Below are 18,332 nucleotides of genomic sequence, written 5' to 3' on the forward strand. Positions count from 1 at the left end.
CCTTGGTATCTGTGAGAGTTTTGCTCCCAGAACCCTTGCAGATTATGAAACCCATGGATGATGAAATCCATGGGTGTGGAAACCTGAACTCTGGAGGATCTCAGGAGGACCACATCTGGAGAAACTGCTGAGGATTGGGGATGATTCCCTGACCTTCAGAAGCCCTTCTGAGACCTTAGGAAGGCTGAAAATCACAACTTTTGGATGAAAACTAGAAGTCATGATTTTCGGCCTTCTGGAGGCCCTAGGAAGCCGCAGATTGCCTCCACAGGCCTCAGAACACCTTCCGGAGGTGACTAGAGCACAGCTCCGGCCGCCTCTGGAGAGTTCAGGTTGGACCAACCCCATGGGTTTGGGACACGCAGATAGTGAAATCCATGGGTCCTAAAACTCCAGATACAGAGGACCAACCTGTATTATCCTATATAATACTGTTAAATAACTACTACCAAGATTTTGTCCCAGTGCTGATGTAAAATGAAAATTATTATAGCTACATAGAAACAACTGTTTTGAAAACTGAAAATTAACATTTACATAACTGTAAAAGTGGTCCTGCAATATAAGGATAAGAATTTCACTCCAAACATACTCAGATGAACACCTGCAATGTACAACCAATGTGGTTTAATAACTTTCAATCTTGTAAAGACTAGCCATAAAACTAGCAATGGTAAGCTTATCTGCCAATTTGCCCCAACATGACATTCACAGGGAATATGATCAAATATGTTGTGTAACACAGTTAAATGATATTTAACATTTTAAAGCTGCAATCTTAGGTCATTTTCCCAGGAGTAAATGCCACTGAACACAGTAGAATTTATTTCTGAGTAAACACATATGGGACTGAGCTATGAACTATCATCATTTTTCTACTTTGACGTGTAGAAGAAATCATATGCAACCACACACACACACACACACAGCCCAAAAATGAAAAAATAAAATAAAATAAAACCACAGTTACTACTGTACCATGTTCCTTCCCACACAATCATTCTAGTCAAAACAGGAAGCGTGGGCCATTTAAGGAAATCCCAGCATGCACCACACTTTCTGTTTTCTTTCAAGGGACTTCTAGGAAGGAGTCAGGTAAATGGATGCTTCCCCATTCCCTTACATTGTTCCTTCCTCACACAATCCTTCAGAGTTTAAAGGGCAGTGCATGAAAGAAGTGCAGTGAGTGAAGCAGACTGCTGTTGTCCGCAGTTTCTTCAGGCACAGGCAGCAAATCTGCTTCCCTACCCACTCATCCTGTTCCTACTTCACTTGGTCCCAATAAGTTTAAAGGGACCATTCAAGGGAAGCAGTGAGGTGAGCAAGTAGGGAAATTGAAGTGGATAATCTAAAACATGATGTGGCTCGGTCTGCAACAGAATGGAGGGAGGCAGCGGTGGACTTGAGGTGAAGAGAACTCCAACCTGCTGCTCCCCAGCTACTGATGTGAACTGCATCATTCATTTCATGGCCAGCTGGCCCTGTAGACACCTATAGTGAAATTTGGGATCACATCACACTAACAAAATATTACAACATTGCAAATCTGCTAGACACTATCAGTTAATTTCTTTCTTGATATGTTATTTCTGCATCACTTAAACCTACAAAGGACGTATCAAAATCTTTTGTAAATTCCTTATGAATCCCTAACAACTTATTGTTCCTCATGTGAAATAAAAATACACATGGAAATAAAGCATTGATCATCAAGCTGGAACTCAAACAGAAAAAATCTACTAAAAAACCAGGGTGGAAAATGCTCTGCATTCTGAACACTAATAGTGACTCCTCCTGGTGCTTAATGGCTTCCTTATGTATATTGGTACAAGTGCAAACTTTACACTTGAAAAAGAAGCAGAACAAAGCTGCATTGTGAATTTAAAGAAAAAAATAAAGAAATGTGCTAATGTGAAGGGAACTGTTGTCTTTCTGCCACAATACTTTCTTTGTTGTAGCATAAATTGCAAAAAAATAAAAAAGGAAGGAAGGAAGGAAGAAATCTGCCAATTAAGGGGATTACAGATGCCTTTGCCCTTGCCAATCTGTGAATAAGGATTCTTATGACACTCTGCCAACCAAACTCAAATATGCTACAATACTTGGAAATGAATATGAGCATAGAAGCATGGGCAAATCTCATGAAGGAGTTCCATGAAAATATCTGCAGATCCTGACTAGAGTGCCCAAATTCAAATTCCTCCCTGTGCCCATAAATACACCCAATACTGGGAGTAGCAGCTGGACCTTATTAGGACTCAGTAAAGTCTGAAGTGCCAATGTGAATCAGATTCAAATCAGGTCTAATATAAAACAGGTACTTAATGTTACACTGGAGGTATTTTACAGAGAAACTGAGGAGTTCACTCTCAAATCTATAGAAGTCACTTATGATGGGAAGGGAAGGTGCATCCAAAATGCTTCCTAGGGTGGTTAGACTCTGCCTGCTTGGATGTGTATGCAAGAGGCACCATCTTAGGTACTCTAGAAAGCATCTTAGATGCTCTTATCATCTCCAACAAATTTAATGGTGGTCATCGTGAGCAAAAACATCTGCTCAGGCATCATTGTGAAAGGGAGGAGGATAGATGGATCCAAGTTGTCACTATCCTAGAATGATTTGCACAGTAGAGTTCCACTGTGCATGCAGTCTTTACTGACAGATTTAAAGGTAAACATCCTTCATAGCTTTGTTTATAATAACTGCCATTAGATCATACCAAGCCTGGGTAGATTACTCAAATATCTGCACAAGACAGTGATGCCATTATCTCAGGGCAGCACCTGGAGGTCTCTACACAAGAGCAATATAACACAACAATGTTTGCAGGATTTAGAAAAACCAGAGGGCTCCCTCCTTGATTTGACTTCGCAATTCATCCAGTCAGACCCAATTCATGTCAAATTTCATGTGAGGCAAGATTTAGTGGCAATATCTGGCCTGTATGGGATATCCTGATGTCAGCTGTTAACTGGCAGTATGTCCCTTTGAACTATCTTAAAGTATGAACAAACATGTCCTATATGAAAAGATTCTTTCAACTCCTGCTTTACACATAAACATAGGTCTCAAACATATTAGAGTGGTGTCACATTCAAAGATGTTGATAACCCTTCTTTTTTCAGGAACAAAACATGTTTGTGTATAAAGGAGGTTTAAAAACTGTTCAAACACAAACTGGGGTAAAAAAAACAAAACTCTTTTGTTATCAGATTGGCAAAACAGGTGTCAGGACTGAAGTTCCTAAACCTAAATTTTCCCCTAACACATTAATTTTCTATGTATAAGGAATATTTTATATGGAGACCTTCAGTCTGAAATGGAGGTTTCTTCTTTCCTCTGCTGTTTGTGAGAACTACGCCTAAATCTTAGAAACATAACTGTAATTGAGAATTATGACTGTGCATTTTTCTAGAGCACAGATGAGGGAGGGTGTTCTGGGTGCAAACATAAATAGGGTATGGTGGTAGGGGATCAGGCAAACCATCCCAGGAGAAAGTAGAACAGTCATACAAGGACAATTTCTCTTTTTGAGACTTCCTTCATCCAAGAGGACATGTCAGAAAAGGCTGGTTGGTAGGTGAAACTGGATTGACATTGTGTTGATACAATGCACACCCTGCTGCCCAACAGTCATTCTGCCTGAGTGGACTAGAGTCATCTCAGATGTGGCATTGAAGTCCCTGGAGTTTTCTGGTGTTGGGAGATCTTAATATATTTTTGAAAAGAATGTTTTATCCTATTCTTCTACTCCCTGCAGGAGTGGGGGATCTCGAACATGTTCAGAAAATCCACCTCCACAGGTTTATAGTTTTGAATGAATTCCCAATTGCCCTGGGAGATTTTTCTGCTGCTGGAGCTAGAGACTTTGCCAAGGCCTTGGTTAACCTCTGAAATAGGAAAATGACCCAGGCCACTGACACGATCACTCCTAAGCATCCTCTGTTTAGTTGTAGATCCAAGCTTGACCCAGGTATTCTGGAAAATTGCTGGTGATAAAGCAACTAGGTTGATGTTTTGAGCAACAGGAAAACAGGACTTGTGACTAGTATGACAGAACAGGCTCTCAGCAGATTTTAGGATCTACTCCATTATGGTGGTGGCAGCAAAGAAAATGTACTTTTATGCCACATTTGCATGTGTAGAGAGTCATCTAATGGAACTTTCTAAGTCATTAGGAGTATTTACATCTTGGCACCCAAGCAGGAAAGGAACAGCCTGCTGTAACCAATTTGTGAAACACTTCACAGATTAAATCTTTCACATCTGCCACATCTTCCAATTCAACATTGGCAATTTCCAATGACGTATCCACTGCAGATGCTTATCCAGCTTTATCGGTCCTTTTTAAACTGTAGTCTGAGACAGTGGACAAGATTCTGGGACATGTGGGTTCACCCATATGCTCACTTGATTCTTGTTCTCCCTGGTTGATAAAAGCTGCTACTGTAGGGTGAAGGTTTACTAGTTGGTTGGATTGAGAGAGTGATTAATAGCCCAATACTAAGCTGCCCATTGCGCTGGAATTGCTGCGGCGCTGAAATGTTTGCTGCGGCATCCTGTGCACAACAGAGCAGCCAGTGGCAGCTCCTCTAGGGAAGGAGACTTTTGTCCCCTTCCACTGGGTAAGGCAAGTAGCTCTGCAATGGGCTACTTGATTCTGTGGCAACCCTTGGGCTGGCATAGACTCAAGAGCCTCCGTGCTGGGCCCGTGGCCCAGCACGGAGGCTTTGGATGCAGAGGAGCAGAGCTCCACCGGTTCCACCTCTCCCCTGCCCTGCTCCCTCCCCCCTGCCCTGCTCCCTCCCTCCCTAGCACGTCTCCTCCCTGCCCTCCCCCACCCAGTCCTCCCTGCCCGCCCCCACACCTCAACCTACCTCTCCACTGCGCAATGGTTCAGGTGACCACAGAGAGGCGAAGCAGCGGTGATCCACTGGTGCTAGCCCAACGCCACCTAGCACTGAGCTAGCACCGGCGCTGGACCAGCGCTGAGGGCTGCAGACATGCTTTACAGCATGTTTGTGACAGTGTGTGCTTGCGGTAAGACAGACCACACTGGTTAGGATTGGGCCCTAAGTAATCTCTTGGAGACGGTGAGTTTTCATTAAAATGGCATTGACTCTTTTTCTTAAAAAACATTTTCTTGATCCACAGTCTTAAATAATTACCAGCCAGTCTAAAATCTTCTCTTTTTGAGCAAGGTGCTCGAGTGAGTGGTGATAACTCTAGTTTCTAACTTGATTACCTGGACACTTTTCAGTCTGGCTTTTGTCTGGGGTTTGGGAGGAAAACAGACTTGATAAACCTGGTGAATGACCTATGTAGAATTTTAACAGGGGAACCGTGTTCCTGTTGGTTCTATTGGATTTCTCAATGCCATTCGATACCATTAACCATGGTATTCTTTTGAAATGCTAGGCCAAGATGGGGCTTGAGGGCACCATTTTGTGGTGGCTCTAAACCACTGGTTCCCAACCTCTGGTCCGGGGAACACAGGTGGTCCGCAAGACCCCGAGAAAGTAGTTCGCGAGGTCTCAGAAAAAAAAAATGCTTTTGATCACTTCTCTGAGCAAGCAGTTCCCCATGTGGACCACCAGAGAGGGTGGAGAACCAACAGCCTCCAGCTACTGCTGGCAGCAAAAGCAGCAAACCACAAATCTTATCTATAAATCATAAATCTCTAATAAATCTTTTCTAATTACAGGCAGCTCATGCTATCTGTGGGTTAGGTACCTGCAGATTTCTTCATCCACGGGTCCCAGAACCCATGGTGATGATTAACCTGGAGCCTCCGGAGGTGAGAGGAGCTGTGTTCCTGCCCCCTACAGAGGCTCTTCTGAAGCCTGCAGAGGACATGTGCATCTGCCCACGGCCTCTGTGGACTTCAGAAGAGCCTCCAGACCAACCGGAGCTCAATTCCGGTTGTGTTCAGGGGGAGGGGTAACTGCAGGTTTCGAATACCCGTGGTTTTCCTTAACTGTGGGAGTTCTGGGAATGGAAACCCATGGATAATGAAGGCTGCCTATATTACAAATTTAATTGTATTGTTTGTTCATGGGAATGGGAGGTTGCATGTGGTCCACTGCAATTCCAATTTTTGCCTTAGTGGTCCGCAGTCTCCTAAAGGTTGATAACCACTGCTCTAGACCTTCCTGGAAGGTCAATTCTAGGTGGAAGGTGGTGCTGAGGGAATCAATATTTCGTCGTTCCTCACTACATTTTTGCAATTATGCATATTGAGAAGTTCTTTAGCTACTTAAATTCTTCAAAGAAATGTCTGTTATTAATAGTATTGTGGCTATTTGGGGGAAGAGTGCAAATATTGTTGGAATTGGTATGACAAGGAAGAAAGATGACAGGTCAGTTAATGCACAGACAGTTTTGATAATGACTGGCATATGGAGAGTTAGCTATGGCAAACAACTTGGAGAGGACACACCCTCACTGAAACAGCCTACAAAAGTTGTAACTTTTGTACAACAAATTTATGTACAGTAGCACACAATAAATTAACTAAGGTACTCCACCAACACTGGCCATCCTTGAATGTGCTGTCGTAAGACATTCCTTCTGAAGTTTTCTTCAAGGAAAATACCAGAGGTAAGTCACAAGGCTAAGCTCTGTCCAGCAGGTTTTCACTGAAGCAAAGTGACATCTTAGTGAAGAACTGAGCAGACATAGGATCTGAATGTTCATTCAAACCACTTTCATTAGATTCAAATGACTCCTCATAGAATGCTAAAATGTTTGAATATTATCTCTGTTCTTTGATTAACCATGGAATGCCAACTGATTCAAAGAACAGTGATGTGTGTTTGTTAAGGGTGGACTTAACAATCTCTCCAACAGAACTGATGATGGTATCATTTCACCAGAATTACTAGGCTCTTAATGTCAGAGAAGACTGAATGCATCTTTAAGGACTTCAGCCACTCTGATACTGATATCAATTTGCAGACAGCACCCACAATGTTGGGATAGGTAACAGTTTCTGTGAAAAAGAAAGGTTCCTTCCTCTTTCTATATCAGTCAAACTCATCTTCTGTAGACTTTCTGAAGCAAGAGCAGAATCACTGCTTTTGGAGCTCTCTACCTTGACCACACATCACACCCTGTTTTCTGAATGTGTGTGGCACCCATTAACACTAGATTTCTTTAGTAATGTTATACATAAAACTAGCTTTTTCCACTATGAGCCACTGTTTCTGGACTCCCAAAATACCAACAAAGGAAAACGAATACTGTCTTCATGCCATTAAACAAATAAAAGCCCAGATGTCATTATTCACACAAATAGCTTTCTTAATTTATAATCTCAAGATTTTTGTACTTTACTTTTAGATATACTTAAGGAAGTAAGGACTAATGCAATTCCTCTTTACTGGTGCAATTATAGTCCATATTTTACATCAATTACTTAAACAAATGAGATGATATGGAGGTAGAAAATGGGATGCATCCACAAAATGAGATGTACGATATTTTGCAGGACTTCAATCCACAGTACACTTTTTTCTCTTCTCTACTAGCTACTTTTATCAAAACAGCATAACTTTATAATTACTTTGTGTTTGTCCCAACAGTCTTTTCAGAAACAAAATTCTGATTACTTTTTTTTTTACCTTGAGATCACGATACACAATCTTTCCAGAATGCAGATAGTCCAAAGCAGAAACAATTTCTGCACCATAGAAGCGTGTGCGATCCTCAGAGAACACTCGCTCTCTCGACAAATGGAAAAACAGCTGCAGGGTAAACAGCAGGGACAGGATTGCAATAATTACTGATTTAGTGGGGGAAATTAACACAAACATAAAACACCTCTCATCACCATATTGTGATGATAGATAGTGTACTCTCAGTGGACACTCAGCACTCTTAGACAGCAGCTGGCTTATCTTTTCCAGGTTTCCAAGGGGAAAAGCGAGCTGTTAAATCAGCGTTTTAATCAATATACCAATCTTGTTTAAGGCATTCTTCTTGCTACCCATTTAACCTTCAGTTACCAGAGGAAAAAAGTGCATCATCATCATTCTGTACTTTTTTCATCCATTCCCTCCCTTGTTTTTTCTTTTTTTTTTTTTAGCAATAAAAGCAGCTGGAATAATTACTGCATTCACTCAAGTGCATGGCAATATACTACTTTCCAAGTAGTTTAAGCTAAACGATCTTATTTCATGAGAATGGTGGTGGAAGTGCTCCTTGGATCTTCAGAAAGAATCTTTCATTTAAATGTTGTTGCACTGTGAGGCTAACCAATGTTTTTAAATATACAAATGCAACCATTTGATCATTGTTAGTTGTGAACACAGACTGGCTACCATTTATCTTCCTAAAGTAATAGCACCCATCTTTTAACCAAGGGATTACATTCCCCCAATAATTCCCCCAACCAGGTACATCTTCCCCAACATCAGGAATCAGTTGCTGTACTAACAAAATGTCAGTTAATGCTTTTCCCCATAAGACCATATCCGAGACCAGCTTTGGGGCTCCTTGCGCCAATGTTACCTTCTATGACAACTGAGAGCCCAATCCTGTGCTCGGCAGCACAGCTTCGTGCCACCAAGCACTGTCGCAAATGTGCCGTAAGGCATGTTTGCGAGCCTCTCCGCTGGGCTCCAGCATGCGCTAGCCCAGCACTGGCCAGTGCTGAACTAGTGCGGGGCGGTCACACAGCCTCCGTGGCTCAGCAGTCTCCAGCACCACCAAGCCGTAGCACAGTAAGTAGGGGTGGGGACGGTGGCAGGGAGGAGGTGTTCTGGAGAGGGAGGACGGTGGCGGGGAGCGGAGAGAGGGCGGGGGGAGGCTTGACATGGGGAGGGGGGTGGGTTGGAGGTGTGCTGGGGTAGGGAGGGAGGCAGGTCCGTGGAGCTCCGCTCCACAGGATCCAAGGTGCTTGTGGGCTCCATGCCCCACGCCTTTACTCTACCACCAACCTTTTGGTCAGCAGTAAAGTGAGTAGCCTCACTGCAGGAATTCTTACCATACCGGGGTGAAGGGGACAAAGGTCCCCTTCTCCTGAGGTGCCTCCCACGGTAGCCCAGGGCACACAGGATCCGGCGACAGCTGTTCTCGGTACCACTGAGTCTTGGCACCCCAGGCAGCTCAGGATTAGGCTGTGTTTTTTTAAAAATATTATTGTACATGCATAGTTTCTGATAAATCTTAACTGGCTACCCTTCTTTTGCCTTGAATAAAATCTTAATTTCAAAAACCCAATGCACAATTTAAGTATTTTTACATACTGCAGAGCAGTTGCAAGCGCACACAACGTTGCCAAAAATTCAGGCAACACTGGGGAAGCTCTGATGCTGCGCCCACGGTAAGGGATCATGGGATCGCAAATGTGCCAATGGTGAGCCAGTGCACAGGTCTCTGGATCAGGTCCTTAAGCTTTTTTGCCCCCAGAGTGGGAGGTCAGAACAGCAACACTATCACTAAACTCCCATTGTTCGACTTACCTCTCCTCCGTTGACATACTCCATTACAAAACACAAACGGTCCTTGGTTTGGAATGAATATTTCAAAGACTTAAAAAAAGAAAAGAAAATTTCAATTATGAAATATCCCAACTTTTAATAATGAGGGTAAACAGCAACCTATTCTTCATTTAATGAGTGAAGGCACAGGTTCCCAAACTAGAGCATTGCGATGCCACAACCATGGAAACCCTATCTCTGCCCCCTTACAGGGCAGGGTGATGGTAAAGGCAGTGACGCGATCGCTACAATCATACCACTTCTGGGGGGCAAAATGTTTGTTTTTTTTACTTACCTGAGGCAGCACCAGCCTCCTTTGTGGGGGGATCCGGGGAGCCTGTAGACCTTTCTGCAGGGCTCCCCAAGCCTCCAAATTTCCAAAAACAGTGAAAACCAGCCACTTCTGGTTTTTGTCGTGAAATGAAACAGCCACACACTTAGGTACAACCATATATTCTAATTGTGTCTCTCACACATAAACTGCTATAAATGTTTATCTGGGTATTATTTATTTGCAGAATTTCCACCTCACATGCCTAACACACACTGGGCACCCAAGGAGACTTACAACAATAAAAACAAGACAAAAAATTAAAGCAATGTTAAAATATTAAAACATAAGAAAATTAAAACAACTCAAATCTCAAAAATGACTCAGAAACTCAAATTTTAGAGGAAGAATGACTTTAAGATTTTTACTGTGAGATTTATGCTTTATTGTCTAGTGCAGCGTTTCTCAATGTTTGTCGTTCCCCCCCCCCCATTTTACCACTTCACATGTACACCTATTGGAAGTACCACTTGAAGTAACTGGTGATGATGTCATTACCAGTTACTTCCAGATTGGGAGGCCCAACCCAATGCAACAAACATGGGAGAGGCTCAGGACAGACAGGCTTTTTCAGTAAAAAGCCCACACTGGAGCTTTGCCCACCAAGCCAAGCCTCCTACTGCTGCACATTGTTGCATTGCTGGTCTCACTGCCAGGCAGCAGGAGTCTGGTGGTTCTGTGGGTACTGCCAGACACCACCCTCAAGTACACCAGTAGTACAAGTACCACTGGTTGAGAAACAATGGTCTAGTGCAGTTTTTCTCAACCTGTGGCACTCATACCACTGGTGGTACCTGAGGTGGTGCACAGTGGTACATGCAAGACCCCTAGAAGACCTGCAATGCAGAACAACAAGCAGCAGTAGGAGGCTCAGTTTGGCAGACAGAGCTCTAGCATGCGTTTTTCTAGAGCTTGAAAAAACCCTCCCATTCGCCCTGAGCCTCTTACCTGGGTTTTTCATGTTGCATTTCACCTCCCAATCTGGAAATGACATCACCACCAGTTACTTCCAGTTGTATTTCCAATCGGTGAACTGTCCAAAGTGGTACAGCAGGGGACAAATGTTGAGAAACACTGGTCTCATGGAATATCTCTGTTTTCTTATATGTACTGCAATCCATTTATTTTCTTAATAAAGAAAAGCTCTGAAACTTGATAACAAATCTTTGCATAATAATGGCCTTAATAACCTATACTCACCGTTAAAAAAGGGTGTCTAGTGTTTTTCAGTACTCTGCTTTCTGTAAGTGTGTGAGCCACTTCATCCTATGGAATAAAGAAAGTAACATTTAGATCAGTGTTTTTCAACCACACAGTCAGGACCCTAATGGGGTTGCGATGCCTCAGTTGTGGGGTTGCAACAATTTACAGGAATGAAAAGTTTGCAGACAACTGGATTAGAGCACCATCAGGTAAAGAGGGAGTATCTTTGAAGTACCAGGATCTCACTCCTGTTCAGATTCTTAGCAATTCTGCTAAAATAGCTTTCAACAGTGCCAGGCTTCATCATAACTTTTTCTGCTCTCTCTAAAAGTAATATTTGGTTACAGTGAACAGCGATGGGAGGGTGGAAAGGGAGCAGGGTGGGCGGATAGTATCCCAGGAGGGGGCAGCAGGATTGATGGGGGTCCTGAGTCTCGTATGTATGTATGTACGTATGTATATATGTGTGTATGTATGTTGAAGACCAATGATTTAGATGAAATGGCACAAAAGTGGCATAAAAAAGGTTGAAGACCACTGACTTAGATGAAGTGGCTAATGCAGTGAAAGTAAAATCTTACCAACTGAAAAGAAACTCCAAATAGATTTTGGAAAGTCAAAAACATATTTAAAAGAGAAGAAAAGCACAAGGAATGCTCAAAGAATCAAGAAAATATGGGCGCATCATTTTACATTTAAAGTATCTGCCTAAAGAAAGTAACACAGTCACAACGTACAGCTTCAATACAGATCATCCTAAAAACTCTTTTAGTGGAACCACAACTTGTAAAATTCAACTGTGGGATACACTGTTTGGTAAGCTGAGTTGTCCAGATCTATCCAAAATGCCTTGAAAAAGGCATTCTTCAATTTCAATTCAATATTAAAACAAGAAAACCCTACCATGATGGCATGCCCATTAATGATGACATGACTATTCAAGCATCCTTAATGATGCCATGAATCAGGATGGTAGCTGTCCCCCACTTTTGGGATTGGGGATTGGCCTGTAAGAAATACAGTAATTCATGTCATTTTCATCTTCTTAAGAGTACAGCTTCTGCAAATACCTGTGTACTTGCTTTTGGATTTCTAATGGTGTTTCATATGCTCATGAATGACAATGTTACTTTCAAAAACCATACGGATGAAGCATCATACAGAAAAATTGGAGAAAACTGCTGCAGTCGTGCGAGAGTTGTGAATTCAGCAACCACACCATTAATGAATACGTGAATTCAAACTAAATAATTCCACTATTATGCAAGTAGATAAACAACTTTCACAACTATCTAAAACGGTAGTTCTCAAACCGGTGGATCATGACCCACCAACTTGAGAATGAGTTCCTCAGGCACTTTAAGGGGTTGGGGGCAGGGGGAAGGCAGCAATGCGATCTGCAAGACTGCATCACTGCCAGGGTCACAGGGCTTTTTCCAAACTTACCCCTGCCTGAAGCAGCCTCCTGGGAGTACGGGGAGCCTCACGGAGCTCTCTGCAAGGCCCCACCACACCTCAAAATAATTTAAAAAAAAATGTGATTATGGCCTACATCTGGGTCACAATTGCGAAATAATTTTGAAGCATGAGTGGGGGCAGGCAGAGGGCTCCAGAGGGCTCCCTGCACCCCCAGGAAGCTGCTTCAGACAGGGGTAAGTTTTTCAAAAGCCCCTGCAACCCTGGCAGCAACATGACCTTGTGGATCGCATTGCTGCCTTCCCCCCACCTGTGCCAAGACTTATCTGCAGTCTCAAACTCCCTATAAAAGGTGTAAAAGATGTAAAAGATACCATGTAAAAGATGTGTAAAAGCAGGTGTAAAAGTAAAAGATGTGTAAAAGATGTGTAAAATGTACCTTTTAAAAGTAAGATGTACCTAAAAGTAAAATGTACCTTTTAAAAGTAAAAGATGTGTAAAATGTATCTTTTACCATGTAAAAGATGTGTAAAAGCAGGTGTAAAAGATACCATGATTAACCAAATAAGAGTTAATACGAGTGTAGCGGTGAATACAAGCTATCTTTCATACATAAACATATTGACAAAAAAAAAATGTAAGCATACCTTTGCAATAATAACCTCCTTTTTCAAAATCTTCATAGCGTAGTATTTCCCACTTGCCTTCTCTCGGACCAGAATTACTTTGCCAAATGTGCCTTTGCCAAGTAGTTTTAAGTAATCAAAATCATTCATTGTCTGTATGGAGCACAAGAATTAATAGGATTTACACCTTGCAGATGTTATATTAATTAAAATGCTTCTGTCCTGCCATCAAATACTATGCATTTTTTTAAAAAACAAGTTTAGATCTCGTTGACGAAGTTCTGTTTGGAACTTTATCATATTCATAATACATTTTATTCATATACATATATTTTAATATTTCAATATAAAATGTTCAAAGCTGTATTTAGCAGGGAGGCAGGTCAACATATCACATTAATGATTGTGGCAATACACTACATACAAGAAAAATTATTAGCCATGGCTAAATTTCCTTGTTTCTGCCAGTTTAAAAATAATTATCAACTACAGAGGAGCCTAGGGATAAAGAAATATGACAGCTCACTAAGCTTTCTTTAACGCCATAATGCTGCCGGCTCTGGAGCTCTGAACAGGCAGATTTATGTACATGGTCTGCTGATCATATACCATGCCAGTAACAGACTGCACCATAATGTCAATAATCAGCTTATTTATTTTCTTTGGGTACAGAGTTTGCAGACTGTTTTCAGACCCAGTGTGTAGTATAAGTGGACAAATATACATTTTCAGCTATCAGAGAAAGTGCTAAACAGGTCCCAGTAATCAAATCAGCAATACGCAAACCTGAACATCAACTTCACGTGTAAACTTGCTTCTCCACTGTTTACATTTTCACTACATGATACTTTTTTTTAAGCTTACTGAAACTTAGTTTAGCAATTAACTATTAGAATATATGAGTGTATCAAAAGACAGTTGTAGGACAAATCATTTACAAGCTGCAGAACATGGTTTGATCTATTTATTGCAACATTTTTAAACTATCCTTGCCCCAAGAATCTCAATGTAGTGTACATGGTTCCCTCCTGCTCATTTTAACCTTTCCAAAATCCTATGAACAGGATTGATCTAAACTGACATAGGGAGCTTGAGTGGGAATTAGAACCCAGGCATGCCTACAAACAATTCCACACTGGTTGCCTGTTAACAGCTAAACCAGTGGTTCCCAAACTAGTGGGTCAAAACCCACCAGCAAGGGAAGCAGTCAACCCTGGCTCCTTAAGGGATGGGACGATGGCAGCAACCATGATCCCCAGGATTGATCCAGTGCCACGAAAAGTATTTTTTACTTACTGAACCCAGCGTCAGCATCTGGGGCTGTGTTGGGAGCCCTGCAGAAACCTTCTATCCTCCTTCAAGTTCCTACTTTTTAGAATGAGAATCTGTCAGGACCCACCAGAATTGATGTCATTCTGGGAAGTGACATCATCAAGCAGGAAAATTTTTAACAAATCTAGGCTGTAATTCTTCCCACACTTACCCAGGAGAAAGTTCCATTTACTATCACTGTTAAAAGAATATGCATTGTAGCTTGTTAAAAGTACTGGTCTGTAACATTTCCCCAAATGCAGTCACATCAAATCTAACATATTAGAAATAAAATACTGAAATGAATGGGGACCCACCTGAAATTGACTCACGACCCACCTAGTAGGTCCCAACCCACAGCTTGAGAAACAATGATATAGAGGGTAGGGGAGGGAGTGGTGGGGAGGGGAGCTGAGGCTGGTAGCCTAGAGTAGTTCCAATCCCTGCTTCCTTCCCCCCCTCCCCTTTGACTTTTGAAAGCACAGGAAAGGAACCAGAAGAACAAACAAAAATTTGTTTTCAGAATTTATGCATGCCTTAAGAATGAATGCCTTCCCACTTAGTTCCTTTGCTATCATCAGAATATGCACATAGAAAGAGCAACAAATATCACCCAAGAGAAAGGAGGTCAAGTTGTGCAACTACCAGATGTCCACTCAAAGAACATCCATTATAGTTGCTCTTTCTATGGTAATTAAGCAGGACATCTTGGATTTCCATGCTCAGACAGAGACAGAACCTCTTCTTGTGAAGACAGCAGCATCTTTCTCCATCATGTATGTCAGCATTATGTGGGACTATACAGAAACCATGAAAAAGGAAGACCCGTTCCTTAGCCATAATAGGTGAAACAGAGGATGTCTATGCAATCATGCAACCTGCCCTTCTCCTTTGTTGAAGATGTCACTTGTTTTTTTCATAGTTTGTATACAATCCCATATATAGGAGACTAATGAGCTGAAGTATCTGGAAGAGGAAGGAATCGCTTACCTCATGAGAAGAGATTCTACATATGTGTGAGCATGGAAAGTTCAGGATGTACTGTTTAAAAAACACAGGCAGCACAAAGGACTAGCAGTCTTGCACAAATAATAATAAAAAAGCCTTTAGAAAAAAATTGAGGACGTATCAATGTCCTAGTGGAGTGCTTCACAGTTGAACACAATGCTATTTAATATCAACACAAAACCACTGGAGGTGGTCAACTGGGAATTTGGAAGGTAGTGTCATAAATACACGGATGACAGCTAACTCCATCTTTCCCATCACATCACAGAAATTGTTTGACATTCTGAATCAGTGTTTTGAGGCCATTAACAGACAGAATAGCAGTTAACAAAGTAAGATAATCAAGGTAAGACACAGGTGCTTCTGGATCTGCCTCTCTGTCAACTGGAGATCTGCCAGTGCAAGATGGGCATGCTCCACTCAAAAACACAGGCTCACTATATGAGGGTGCTCTGGAATCTGACCTTCAGCTCAGATGCCCATGAAATAGCTGTAGCCAGGAGTGCTTCTGCCCAGCTTAGGATGGTACATCGACTGTGTCCATTCCTAGAGACATTAGAGCTATCTAAGGTGACATATGCATTAGCTACATCTCAACTGGATTATTGCAACACGCTCTACATGGGACTAACTTTCAGATTGCAGGCGCCAGACTATTAATTGAAATGAATATTGGGAGCATGTGACTTCATTGTTGCAAAAGGTTCACTAGCCTCAAAACCCAAGCCAAAATGTCTGATCCCAAGCCAAAATATTGGTTCTGAACTTTGAACAAAATAGCTTGGGACTAGGATATCTGAAGGATTCAATACTCCACTTATCTCTGGTAATTTTTTCTATGCCAAAAAAGATTGAATAGAAAAGTGAAGATTCTGGAGGACTTTACATAGTTTTACCAAACAATATGAAGAAAGCACATACCCTTCTATGGGAATATGTAACACAGAAGGATTATTCTATTTCACATAAACTTGAAACAGAAAAATGTCACCAACAGCCTCAAGATACAAAATGCAATCTAAAAGTAAACAAACACATAACACTGGGAATCTGTGGTCACGAGCATATAAAACAAAGCAAGTTAATTTGATTACACAGACATCCTAATAGACTGCTTTAATGAATGGAATAGGACTAACAGCCCAATCCTATCCTCCACCACTGCACATGATGCAGTCACACTGACTGGGCAAATGCTGCATCCAGTGGTCGGGGAGGGAACTAGAAGGCCAACCGAAGGTAACTTTTTTACTTACCTCTGGGTAGAACCTCTGGCTGTCTATAAGTCTCCTTGGACCCATGCCAGCTATGTTGATGGTGTAAGTCCAACACCATGATGGGGGCAAGTTGGTAAATCAGGGATAGGACCTGTGTGCACTTCTGCAACCAAAATCCACCCTCTCCAACACGTTCCCTGCCCCCTGTCCACAAACCACCCCTTCCACCAACTTACCTGGGTTTGCAGAACATCCAGAAAATTCTGGAGTGCATGCTGAGCCACTGGCTGTTTCTGCCAATGGCACCATCACTGGACCTTTTGTGCCAGCAGATAGAAAGATCAACTGTCATGAAAGGCCCATAGGACTAGGCCGTAACTCTCCCAATGTGCCTAAAGATGTTGGGTCCTCCAGGCTGTTAATTTCCTTTTTCAAACACTGTGAAACAGCAGTTTAGTATAGATTAAGTAGGTCATCTCTCAATGGAGGACACTGGTAATTGATGCTCTCTAGCTAAAGACATTTGGTGAACCAAGGTTACCATGGAGTTATCAAAACACATTAATATTATCCCTTGATATTTTGTGAAACATCACTGGTGTCTGTGGAAGTGGGGGAAAACTAAACACAACTGTTCCCCTTTATAGCCTTACAAATCCTTCCCTAATGAGTTGCTGCAAAAAAGATGACACAATGTTGGCTGAGATCAAAAAGATTGCTATGAAAATGGCCCCAAGCTCTGAAGATGCATGCTAAGCACCAAGGATTCAGGGATCACTCATACTTTATGGTATTAAAAACAATATGGTGCTTTTACATTTTTCACAGTTGTATATATTTTAATGTATACTGTATGTATATTTAATGTGTTCAAAGCTGCTGTGGATGCCCTTAGGGAAAAAAGGCAGGATATAAATTGAGTAAATAAAGAAATGTTTTATTTCTGCTATTCTGCAGAGGGTGCCTATCTCTGTTTTATTAATGCTGACAAGTTGAATAGTGTTAAGATATGCACTGTGATCTACACATCACAGCCAAAGGTTCACTGCTACACAGCACAGGGCCCATGACACTGTGCCCCCTTATTTGAAGATGTAAAATGTCATAGTCATGCTATTTATACTATTATGCCTACATGTACCATCCAACTTGGAAGAAGCATAAGAAAGCAAGTCAGAGCCCTACACACAATCAACACTTTTAGGTAGTTCATATGCATAACCCAGAAATTTAACAGTCTCTGATAAATGCGGCACAATAGTGAGTATAGTGACAGTGATCTCTGGAAGATTAAATGGTAGTTACTGCAAAAATGTTGTCAGCGCTGCCACCAGAGCAATGAGTGGAACCTGAATACGATGCTAGGTGACTCCACATTTGTCCATTGTAGTAATAAGAGAAGGGATAATTGGATCTAAAATGGGGTTCCTTTGGAGATAAACAAATGTGAATGTGGCTAGTGCAGTACTTCCCAAACTGTGGTTAAGACCCACTGGTGGGTTGCAACCTGATTTTTGGTGGGTCACAGAAGGGTGATGGAAAGATCAGATAACTAATTGCCTCAAGCCCTGAAGGTATTCAAAAATCAGACAGCAGCTAATTACCCTGCAAAGAGCTCTGCTCCTGCAGTTTGTCATATAGCTGCTAACTGTCCTGCAAGGAGCTAAACTCCTGCAAGCATGTGTAGACATAGGAAGATAAATGTTTGAGGCTCTTTTTTCTGGTTATTACTCTTTG

The 18,332-nt window shown here is 41.8% G+C and overlaps 1 protein-coding gene across 3 annotated transcripts in view; it reads right to left on the bottom strand.

The window, feature by feature from the left end:
- AKT3 (AKT serine/threonine kinase 3) overlaps window positions 1-18,332 on the bottom strand; it is a 200,806-nt gene that overhangs the window by 32,621 nt on the left and 149,853 nt on the right. For all 3 annotated transcript variants that reach the window (XM_066617500.1, XM_066617492.1, XM_066617507.1), the window contains 4 exons: window positions 13,081-13,212; window positions 11,015-11,080; window positions 9,466-9,534; window positions 7,624-7,746 (listed from right to left, as the gene is read on the bottom strand). In XM_066617500.1, the coding sequence (XP_066473597.1) occupies window positions 7,624-7,746; window positions 9,466-9,534; window positions 11,015-11,080; window positions 13,081-13,212 (390 nt within the window). The remainder of the gene's footprint in view (window positions 1-7,623; window positions 7,747-9,465; window positions 9,535-11,014; window positions 11,081-13,080; window positions 13,213-18,332) is intronic.

The sequence above is a fragment of the Tiliqua scincoides genome, chromosome 1 (assembly GCF_035046505.1).
Source record: "Tiliqua scincoides isolate rTilSci1 chromosome 1, rTilSci1.hap2, whole genome shotgun sequence".
NCBI classification, from domain to species: Eukaryota; Metazoa; Chordata; class Lepidosauria; order Squamata; family Scincidae; genus Tiliqua; species Tiliqua scincoides.